Here is an 11694-nt window from a genome sequence, read left to right as displayed (position 1 = left end):
AGTAAGGCTCTTGGATCCACTCCCTCACAGATAAAAAAGCAGAATGGTTTCAGAGGCTTTATTGTGGTATGTCTACTTAGTTTTACTATCTTATTTTTGCTCAAAGGAGCTTTGTTCAGAAAAATGACTGTGATCATCAGCAGTTAGACTATAACATGAATATGGGGGTGTTAAGAGAACTGATGCATGTGGACTGTAAAAGTGCCATTTTATCTCACTGGAGTCTTGTAATTGGTGGAGTAAGGACCCTGGTTCAGTTCCCACTTACACATATCTTCAGGTTAAGCTATAAACAAATCACAGCTTTTCCCACTTACACATATCTTCAGGTTAAGGTATCAACAAATCACAGCTTTTATCAGTAATTTATAGGTTACAGCATGCCTGCACATTTTGCAGTCTACCAAGTGCAGCAGATAAGACACCAACTGGAGCCCTGGCTGCAGCCATACACTGGACCAGGACATTAGGGGAAATCAGCCACTGCCTCTATGCGTATTGAAGGCTGGTCACTGTGTGACCAGGGATGCTTCTGCACTAGTAATAAAAAAAAAAAAAAGTAAAGCAGGTCCTAGTCCTTGGCTCTAGAGAAGACTATAAATCGAGGTCTTGATTTTTTGATGACCATTTTTTGTCACATAAAAAGGGTACAAGGCCTCAGTCCCACAGTAGTGAGGATGTGAAGCCTCAAGCCCTGCCTGCCTCCTCCTGGCTCAGGTGGGTCCAAGCCACTTCCTTGCATCCAGAGCTCAGCACTCCAAGTCCTGCCCACCCTTGCTGTGTGCAGATGATGAGAGGGAAGCTCTTGAGTGGGCAGGTAAGTCTCTGTGGTCCTAATTTTTAGTGAACAGAGACACCTAATGTTCAGCTGTGAATACACACTTGACTCACCAGGGAGAAAGAGCCCAAACACTGCCTGCACCCACCATTTCCTGTCAGCTTTTTGGGTGGCTTCCTATGCAGCACCATGAGACACTTCACACATTGAACTCAGCTGTGGGGTCATCACAAGGGCTACCTCGAGAACATTATTCCACATTTTTTAAACATTATAGCATTCATAGAATCATAGAATCCTAGGGGTTGGAAGGGACCTCGAAAGATCATCTAGTCCAACCCCCCCTGCCAGAGCAGGGCCCCCTAGAGTACATCGCCTAGGAACGTGTCCAGGGGGGTTTTGAATGTCTCCAGTGAAGGAGACTCCACAACCCCCCTGGGCAGCCTGTTCCAGGGCTCCGTCACCCTTACAGTAAAAAAATTTTTTCTGATATTCAACTTGAACCTCCTGTGCTCCAATTGACACCCATTACCCCTTGTCCTATCACTGGTCACCACTGAGAAAAGCCTAACTCCATCTCCCTGACACTCACCCCTTACATACTTGAAAACATTGATGAGGTCACCTCTCAGTCTCCTTTTCTCCAAACTAAAGAGACCCAGCTCCCTCAGCCTTTCCTCATAAGGGAGATGTGAGGTCCTGCCCTTTGCCTCCAGCACTGGGACCTTTGGCCATTGTATGAAGAACTGCAAAGGTGGGTGATGTTCCAGATGCAGCCACACATCTGGGGGGCTGTAGGAGGAGAGTGTCTTTTTGATATAGACCAAGGATTGTATTTCACAGCCTCTATGCAAAAGCTGTGACAGGGCAATGCAGGTTTCTGGTGTGCAGCCTTTACTTAAACTCTTAATTATTTGCTTAACTTTTACACTAGCTTGTGGACATGGTAGATCTTTATATACAGCACCTTTTACAGCTGCTCGTAAAATAGCTTTCTTCAACTACACACACTTTAGAAATAACCTAAAAAGAGATTAGTAGGTGCATTTAAGAAGTAATTCTGTTCAATGGTTACTGAAGACTGCTAACCTGTGCAGCTGTCCTCAGTTTGCAGCATTTCAGTTCCTTTTTCCTCAGCAGTCACTAAAGCAGAGGACAAGAGGGAGGCACACACATTTTCAGCCCCATACAAGCACACAATTACCTGAGAGAGCCATTTCCTTTGTCAGGAAATGTCTGCTGAGACTGTACCCTGTGGTTTTCTAAGTCTGAAGAAGTCTGTTGTTTCTCCTCAGAGGACAACAGATGAGTAGTTGGGTGTAGGAACCTGGTAATTGTTGTAAGATGGTGCAAAGCAACCGGTATGAAACCCAAGGATGGCTTACCCAGTGATGGTTTTTGGCTCAGTGACCTCCAGAGGAGCACTATAAGGCTTGCATCATTGTACTGAAGGCCAGGCTGGGCTCAGAAGGTTTGAGAACAAATGTTAATCCACTGCTTCTTGCAGGATTTTTTTCACCACAACTTTTCTCTCAGTCATCCTGGTTTCAGTAGTCCCTTTTACCAGTCAGAAGTGACACTGATCAGCTGTGGGACAGGAATAGTGACTTACCTTCCTCCAAGTTACATGTCATACACCATGAAACTTGGCAGTCTGTTCTCAGGGAGGCTTCTGCCTTAGGCTGAAGGAGTGCAACTGGGTGACCACATCTTAAAAACACAGACCCACAGCAGCTGTTTCCTCAGGAAGAGAGACTGCTCTGAAAGCACAATTCACACACTGCACTGCCTGTACCAACCTCTACCTGTGAAGAATCAGCACAGGGAAGTCAAGGTGCACAGCCTCAAGTTCCTGTTGGTAAAAGGACAAGCTACAACATTGTTTTTTGGAGTTTTTAAAGACAGGAAATTACATAAAAAGGTGTTTAGTTTTATGTTGTTGGTTTTTTGTTTTTTTTTTTTTTTTTACAGTATACTTATTCATCTAATATAAAGGGGAACGTTTTAAGGTGAGATGTCTATTGCAAAGCGATACAGCTTTCAGCTTTAATCCAATAGTTAATTAAAACTCCCTAATTAATCCCTTAAAGTGTATATTCTAATTACTGAAAAAGGAATAGACATGCCTTAACTTAATCTGCAGCAGAAATTGGAAACCTAAAATAAGTGCTCTTCCTATTGTAAGGAATACTCTTGTATTTCTTAGCAGTGTGTTTTAAAAAATAACTAGCCTACAAATACAAAATATATCCATGCAACTGAATTGCTGTATTTGGTTGGGATTTTTCTGCTGCAAGAAATGGATGTTCCAAACCCCTGCTTTCAGGAGATGGTCCTAAGCACCCCAAATCCAGAGCTCATTTTCTATCTGGTGTTCCTTCCATGTTCTCACCAAGGTGATATATGGAATATAAGGACACATGGAAGGTAAATTAATTCTTCAGAAGCAATGGCTTTATTATCACTGTGTAGCTTTCCCTCAAGGACAGTTTTCCTCAATTACTGTGTAACACAAGCTGAAATTTTAAAGGGCACATTTAAGATTTTTGGGACATGGAAATACCACGTGTGTCTGATTGCAGCCCCAGCTGCAGTAGAGGCTGGAGAAGCCAGTGGCAGAGACCCTGCACAGCACCTGACCATACTGCCAGGTCAGCACAAAGCACCACATGTTAGAGAGCACAGACAGCAGCCTTGTGGGAAGGGACCTGGAGGTTTTGGTGGGTAACAAGCTCAACATGAGCCAGCAGTGTGCTGCAGGGCCAAAGAAAACCAACAGGATGCTGGGCTGCATCAACAAGGGCACTGGCAAGCAGAGCTAAGGAAGTCATCATCCCACTCAGAGCTTGTCAGACCACTCCTGGAGTGCAGTGTTCAGTTTTTGTCCCTCCTGTACAAAAAGGATGTGGACAGGCTGGAGAGGGTCCAAAAAAGAGCCACGAGGATGATCAGAGGAGCAGAGCACCTGCCATATGAGGAGAAGCTGAGAAAACTGGGTTTGTTCAGCATTCAGAAGAGAAGGGTTAAGGGAGACCTCATTTCGATGTTCCAGTACTTATAGGGGAGTTACAAAGAAGATGGAGTCTCCCTATTTACAAGGAGCCACGTGGACAAGACAAGGGACAATGGGCACAAGTTGCTCCTGGGGAGATTCCAACTGAACACAAGAGGAATATTTTACCCATGAAGACAGCAAGACATTGGAATGGTCTCCCAGGGGAAGCAGTAAATTCCTCCACTTTGGAAAACTTGAAGCCTCAGCTCGACTGGGTGCTGGGACATATCATATAAACAATAATATCAGAAGGGGCCGATTCCAACGGGATGAGGTTCAACAAGGCCAAGTGCCGGGTCCTGCACTTTGGCCACAACAACCCCATGGGGAGCTCCAGGCTGGGGACAGAGTGGCTGGAGAGCAGCCAGGCAGAAAGGGACCTGGGAGTCTGCATTAACAAGAAACTGAACATGAGCCAGCAGTGTGCCCAGGTGGCCAAGAAGGCCAATGGCATCCTGGCCTGTATCAGAAACAGCGTCACCAGCAGGTCCAGGGAGGTGATTCTGCCCCTGTACTCAGCGCTGGTGAGGCCACACCTCGAGTACTGTGTCCAGTTCTGGGCCCCTCAGTTTAAGAAGGATGTAGAGGTCCTGGAACAGGTCCAAAGGAGGGTAACCAGGCTGGTGAAGGGACTCGAGCACAGGCCCTATGAGGAGAGGCTGAGAGAGCTGGGGCTGTTCAGCCTGAAGAAGAGGAGGCTCAGGGGAGACCTCATTGCTGTCTACAACTACCTGAAAGGAGGTTGGAGCCAGGTGGGAGCTGGACTCTTTTCACAGACAACCTTCAACAAGACAAGAGGACACAGTCTTAAGTTGTGCCAGGGGAGGTTTAGGTTAGATATTAGAAAGAATTTCTTCACGGAGAGGGTGATTAGGCAATGGAATGGACTGCCCGGTGAGGTGGTAGATTCTCCGTCCCTGGAGACATTTAAAAAAAGACTGGATGTGGCACTCAGTGCCATGGTCTGGCAACTGCTCCGGTGGGTCAAGGGTTGGACTTGATGATCTCTGAGGTCCCTTCCAACCCGGCTAATTCTATGATTCTATGATTCTATGAAGGGTTGGACCAGATGATCCTTAAATCCCTTCCAACCTGACATTCTGTGATTCCATGATGTGAGAGGAGCTTGAGGTGCTCTCCAGAAACACAGTGCTTCAGTGTTCATCTCAGGGGAATCGATCAGCTGGAAGTGAAAGCCTACCACTGTAGGCTGCACAGGTTGAGCTGCTACAGTACTTTAATTGCAGGGGTTTAAGTTTGTTTTGTAACTTTTAAAATATGTTTTTCAAAGGCTCCCATTTTTCAGGGTGCAGTATCCACTTTAAAATAAATAAATCTGCCCTTAAGGAGGCATGTGTAATGTAAACCAAAATTTACTCCCACTCACCAAGAGACAGAAAGACTGAAGATTTTTAAACACTTTCCATGAAAGAATAAACTGCAAGAATAAAAGCAAGCTGCTCACTTGCTCTTCAACTCTTTTCAGGTGTATTTCAACATGGGGATCAGAGGAAGGCATGACTCTGTTTCTATCAGTGAACAAATATTCAAACAACCCAAAACATATAAAGAACCAGGCTAATGAATGTGCATATTTTACCTGACCTACCATGAGTAGGAGGAATTGCATAACAAAGCTCTACAGGCTGTAAATTTTACTTGGTAACTTCACTGCTAAAGCTGGTACATACAGAGAAAGAAATCAATTCTCCCTAAAAGAAGGCAAAACCAACCCAGAAACCAAGACAACCTTTTAGAAAATACCCACAATCCCTTTCAAACAGAGAAACACTCTTAAAGATCAGCATGATTGTGTTCATCTCTGATATGTAAAAGCTGCACTTTTAAGGCAACAGTCCCGACCACTATTATCCAGTGGTCATAAACCTCCACAATAAAAAGCACATAACCCTCCTTGGCAACTGCAACTTGATTCTTGTTGAAGCAGCCAATTCTGTCTTCATAGAGCTGGCAGTGAGAAGGAATGTCAATCAGAGGTCATGCAGTATTTTGGCAGAAATATATAAAAATAAAATATCCACTTGCTGTATTTCTGTTGTTACCAGCTTTTCATTAAGCTGGGAGAGTCTGGGAAGTAAACTGGAAATATGATGAGGGACAAAAAAATAATTTAGCAGCAGCAGTCTGCTTGACTTTGTGGAACCAGCATTCCACTTCATGTAGTCGCTACTCTGGAGTGAAGCACTTCAGGATATCTGTGGTTTAGAATCAAGAGTCTTCAAAAAGTAATGATTTTGGGTACTTTCAGTTTGGGTTTTTGCAGCTTCGGTGTGTCTGTAATTTCTTCATAATCTGCGCTCATTCCAGTGGCCCATCGGCCCACTGTCACCTGATCTGCAGAGGGAGAGACAAGAGATTATGGAAAGGTTAAGCTCCACCATTTTATGACACTTTCATTTGAGGCATTAACTCACCAAATATCTGCCTGGTCTAGCTCTGAAGCCAGTTTGCCTTACACAACTTTTTTTCTTTTATCTTGTGTTTTTAAGGCAGTTTAAACTCCCTTTCTTCCCCCATGGAGACTGTCAGGGTTCAGAAATCATTACTACTTGTTTTCTGCTATTTGACTGTACAAAGAAATATGCAAAGAGTATGCATTTGATACATTAGCTCTCATGCAAGCCCAAACAACTCTTACAATGAAGATTTCAGAATAAGTCAAGCATGGATACAAATTAGATACCTTCTCAATTGTTCAGAATAAAAAACTAAGCCTGAGGAGGAACAGAGCAAAATTTACATTCTCCAGCTCACAGCCCTGCATATAATCAACATCATCCTTTTGCTGATTAAATGCTATTTTGAACAATTTGCACCCCTTTCCTAGAGAAAGCACTGGTTAACCAGCTGGTATTTCTTTTCTGAAGAAAATGACAACCTCATCTTGAGAGCAACAAATCAAATCATTATCATACCAAGAATACCACATAGCTAAAATCAATGTTTACCTGGATTCACTTCTGTATATTAAAGCAGGCCAAATAACTACACCTGAATAAATTATCAACTGTACTGCCTAAGCTTCTTTGCTAGCTGTCACCTATCCTCCTGCAGTTTAAAACAGCTATTCATGATGCTGACTGATTCTAAAGAATGACAATGTGTCTTTGTAACATGCTGTCTCATATGTGAATATTGTGACAATACTGTGACAAAACTGTGACAATGTTGTCACAGTTCCAATTATTGCAACTCTTTTTAACCAGCAATACTGGTTTTGAAACATCAGTGTGAAGACCAAGATGCCCTTTAGGAAATTGAACAGCAGTTGTCAGTCTTCATTTCAGACATAAAACTTCTTAAAAAAAAAAAACAACAAGGTGGAAAAAAATTCTAGATCTGCTTCACATTTAATTTAGAGCCCTACTGCCACGAAGCAGAAAGGCTTGCACTAGATTGCACTGAGAGCTGAGACTGCTATTTCCCAGTAACAGCTTTCAGCAACGCCATTCCCTACAAATGTTTCTTTTCTCCTACAGCATCTGTACAGGTTTGTGACTTCCAAGTGTTAACCAAACAAACATCATTTGCCATTAATGTGGCATGTGGAAATCCAAGAGGATTATGTTACTGGTATCAGCTCCACTGAGGGTGTAGGGGGCACTGCCAAAAAATCTGCTATGGCTGTGTTTGGAGAAATTTTTATTAAAGTGTCTTCTTTTTCGTAAGAAAATTGTCATGCCAGTTAAGTCTAAATCTCACTTGTTCTAAGCTAGCAAAGCAGCATAGATCTAGAACATTACAGAATCAACAACATCATATATAAGATCAGATACAGCAAAAGTAGAAAAATAGAAAATGCAAGGTAGAAAAATGCACAAATGCGTCACTACTTCAGTAACAGAACCAACGCTTGATTGATGATATTGCTTTCCTTAGCACAGGTTTTTTTGTGTATTGAGCAGTTTTTCTACCTGCACAGGTAACTGAAGAACATGTAACTAAACAGCTTACTAGCTGGTGAATCTAACAAATATATCACCTGTCTCCTTTCTCTCCCATCCTCAACTAATTACCTGCACATGCAGTTTTTACAAGCTGACAGTACCTGCAACATTATATTCAGCTCCACCAGTTCACACGGAAGCCCTCAGAGAAGAAACCATTTTTTTTCTACAGCTGCTAAAGTTGTGAACAGCAGCATGAATACCTTGATTTTTTTTTTAAATGGAAAGTTGAAGTTTTGGATTGCTACTTCATCTCCTCCAAATACCCCATAATTAAGTATTCATACGCTAAAGTCACATTTGCTGTTTGTAAGTTCTCTTCTCAAACCCCTTTTTCTTGATAAAAGTCTGGCAAAGCAGTAAATAAACATTACTCAACTCTATACTCACACTCAGGACACTTCCCTGCATCTTACCTGCATTCTGTTTTTCTGGGCAGTCTTTTCTGAAGTGCTCCACAGAGCCACAAAGTCTGCAGCCACCACCTGTTAAAGAGGGAAGTTGTTACAAAACCAAACTAACAGCAAACACCAAACACAAACCAACGCCACTACACTATTTTGCTCTTGTACCTATAGTGAAAAATCTTGTTCTGGTTTTCTGTAGTGACAACCTGTCAATGTGATAAGGAAATGTCCTGAAGGACAGGGCTGCTCTCCTAGACACAATAATGCCACATCTTGGAGTGGATACACCTGGAAGCACAGATTCCTCTGCCTGTGTGTCTCTGATGGACTGGAAGAGCTGTTTGTAACCTCACTGCTCTGTAAAGCACCACAGAATATAAACTCCAGTCACCACATACTGAGTATTTCTGATTTGTCTAAAGCTCTGTTTTTGAGAAAAAAGTTGACTTCTGCTGAAATTCAGTTATTCAAAGGAAGTTTGGAAATTAACAGAAACTGCTGAGAGACAGGTAATGTGGCTACACTTACTGAGATATGATACAAATGCCATTCACAGTCCAAACACTGAAAGCAGAAGAGCAATGACTCTGAAGTGATTCTTCTTCCAATTTAACTGTTTAAGACACTCCTTTGAGTTTGCAAGACCTCAAGCTTGTGCTGGGAGACAGGATGATATTTATTGGTGCCAATGGAGAAAGCAGGGAGAGCAGAATCCGAGTGAAAACTTCAAACTTAGATTTCTCAACAATGTGGTAATCTTCACTTTCCAAGGAAAATATCATAGGAACACCTCCCAAGGTCTTTAGTTATAGCATGAGATTATGACTTTACCTCATACTTTGGCATATGTGCATTTAATTACACACTGACTACATATATACAGCCTTTTAAGATTTTGTCTACCTCTTGAAATTGCAACAAGGAAGTTCTCTCATTTTGCATCTCATCTAGTTTAACACTAAACTTACATATTAAACAGAAATCCCTATGTAGCCATCATTAACACTAAATTTCCAAAATTACCCCGAATTAATCTGCTTCTGCTAAGAGTAAAATATATTCAAAAATTCCTTTTAATTGGATCCTCATTCATTTGCAATGTTACTTTTCTCTGTAGCAGGTAGGTATGAAAAATGTGCTTTGCATTTAGTAAATCAGTACACTCACCTTCAGCATACAGTCCCTTGGGATTATCTGGACATGACCTTGAAAGATGCCCCATCTCACCACAGATGAAACATTTAGCATATGGAAATGCCCCTGCAAAATTCCACAGAGTTTATGAATCACACTAAGAAAGTTACAGATGACTGTGAACACACTCTAGCTACAATATAAATCTGTGCTGCTTTACTATGAACTGTCTCTTACACCATTAGGCTCACTGTTGTAATACTGTAGCCCTTTGAACACATTAGCCTCTCTCCTCTGAACATTCAGATTGCTAAAACACGGTGTGTGTTTCAGAAGAAAGCACCTCAAAAAATAAACCTCTGAGACATACCAACAGCTGGATCTACTTTTGCTTTGCATTTGCTGATGTCATGTTCTGTGGAGCCACAACGGTAACAGATTCCTGTGCCCATTTCTTCACTTGCAAGTACAGCAGGACAATCAGCAACACCATGACCAGGTTCTCTACAGTGGAAGCATACCTTTGGAAATAAAAATTAACTTATAAGCATTTTCATGGGCAGTTCACATAGCAAAACACAGCACTTACAGGTAATATTACTGAAGAATTCACTTACTCCTGACTATCACCTATAGATCACTGCTTCCCTTGGCTAAAACCTTGAGGATGCTATCAAATGTGTACCTCTAGTATTGACAAATGAAGTTACTGTACCAATAATAAATAAACAAACAAGGTTCTGTGAACAACAGTCAAGAACTTGCAAAATCACAGTCTAATAAGACCTTCCAGCTTTTTAGCAGACGAACATATCAAGAGATTTTCTCCTCAGGGAATAAACAGCTAAATAAAACAGCCTGTCTCAAAGTTACTGTCAGGGGCTGGCACCACTAAATTGCATTATTATGGGTACTTCTGTGCCTCCACCAACACCACACCACGTGGGATATCCACTGAGAACTGAGATGAACACTAACAGTTGATTGTGACTACCAGCACAGCACCACTCCCCAAGCTCTGTAAGTACTACTGCAGTACGTGCTTGTGTAAATGAAAATGATGTTACACCACTCCTACAATTCACTCATAAAGACCTTGGGCATCTCGGGTAAGTTAGCAGTGATTCTCTTTACCATGTTCCCAGAATATATTCAGCAGAAGTTTACTATGGGTGCCTAAGTTCGTGCTGAGGTAGCAGATTCAGACGGTCTCACTAGAATCTGTTGGGAACCTCACTGCAATTCTCAAGCAGAAGACAATGTAGAAAGAGGCCTCAAAACAAGAAGCAAGAGCACTGTGGTGATGAATCCCATACACAAATGCAGTGTAATTAATTTCACCCAAGAGATAACAGTGACTACAGACTCAAAGGGTAGTAGGAGAACCGTTCAACTGAAAGGCTAAGCCTGAAATTCATTGCTTGTTTCAAAGATGAGATCCTTTAAGCCACTTTACTAACTTGCAACGTCCCTTTGCAGGACCCGTAAAGAATAAGGCATCTGCTTTTTCCACACAGAGCTTTCCCTGAGTTTTTAAAAAGTTGCCAGGGACGGGCAAAACCTCCATGTCCCGAGGCGAAACTCACCATGGCGTTTTTCTTCTTCTCTTGCCTCTTCAGCCTCCTGTCCTCCCGCCGCTTCTCCTTCCTCAGGGCTATGGCCACCTCCAGCTCAGCGCTGGCCACCTCAGACACCTCTCCTCCCCGCGAACTCTGCTGCAGGTACGCCGCGAACCCGTTAACGTCTTCGTTCAGATACTCCTTTTTCTTCTTACTCTTCTTCTTCCTCTTCTCTTCCTCCTTCTTCAGGGAGAGAGCGCTGGACCGGCCCTGGGACCCCTCGGGGCCGCTCACCATCTCCTCCCAGGGGGTTGCATTCAGCGCCTTTTCACCGGAACCGCCGCTCCGGCGAGCCCACCTGGTCATGGTGGGGCAGCCGCTGGGGAGAGCCCGGCAACCGACCCGGTTCTGTGGGACCCGAACTCCACCACCCCGCCTCAGCAGTACCGACCTTTCGCCGCGCGCCGGTAGTGGCGTCAGCTCCTGGCAAGCCCAGCCCCGGCGTCTCTTCCCCCCGCCGCCATCTTGGGGCGGAGCAGCGGCGGGTGAGGCGGTGCTGAGAGGAGCGGGAGGGGCCGGGCCGGCAGCTGAGGGGTGGGAGAGGGCCAAGCACCTCCCCAGAGAGGCGGAGAGGTGGTGGGGACTGGGAGCGGCTTTCGGCCTCTGCTGGAAGCCCAGCGAGCACTTGCAGTCCCGGTGCTCCCGTACTGAGGCGAGCCACTGGGGTGCGGTGTTTCCCTGGTGTTCTCACCTCCTGGTTAACAGTGATGTGTGTGAGGTTGTTTGCTGCATC

The 11694-nt window shown here is 43.7% G+C and overlaps 1 protein-coding gene across 1 annotated transcript; it reads right to left on the bottom strand.

Moving 5' to 3' along the window:
* Window positions 1-5190: 5190 nt before the first annotated feature.
* ZCCHC9 (zinc finger CCHC-type containing 9) lies at window positions 5191-11385 on the bottom strand. The gene is made up of 5 exons (XM_071731304.1): window positions 10929-11385; window positions 9713-9863; window positions 9376-9468; window positions 8218-8286; window positions 5191-6188 (listed from the first exon to the last, which is right to left on the bottom strand). Exons 1-5 carry the CDS (start codon window positions 11265-11267, stop codon window positions 6073-6075), a joined length of 768 nt encoding a protein of 255 aa, XP_071587405.1. The 5' UTR covers window positions 11268-11385; the 3' UTR covers window positions 5191-6072.
* Between the last annotated feature and the right edge of the window lie 309 nt (window positions 11386-11694).

Source organism: Heliangelus exortis, chromosome Z (genome assembly GCF_036169615.1).
Source record: "Heliangelus exortis chromosome Z, bHelExo1.hap1, whole genome shotgun sequence".
NCBI lineage: Eukaryota > Metazoa > Chordata > Aves > Apodiformes > Trochilidae > Heliangelus > Heliangelus exortis.
This window is presented reverse-complemented; position numbering and strand designations above follow the sequence as displayed.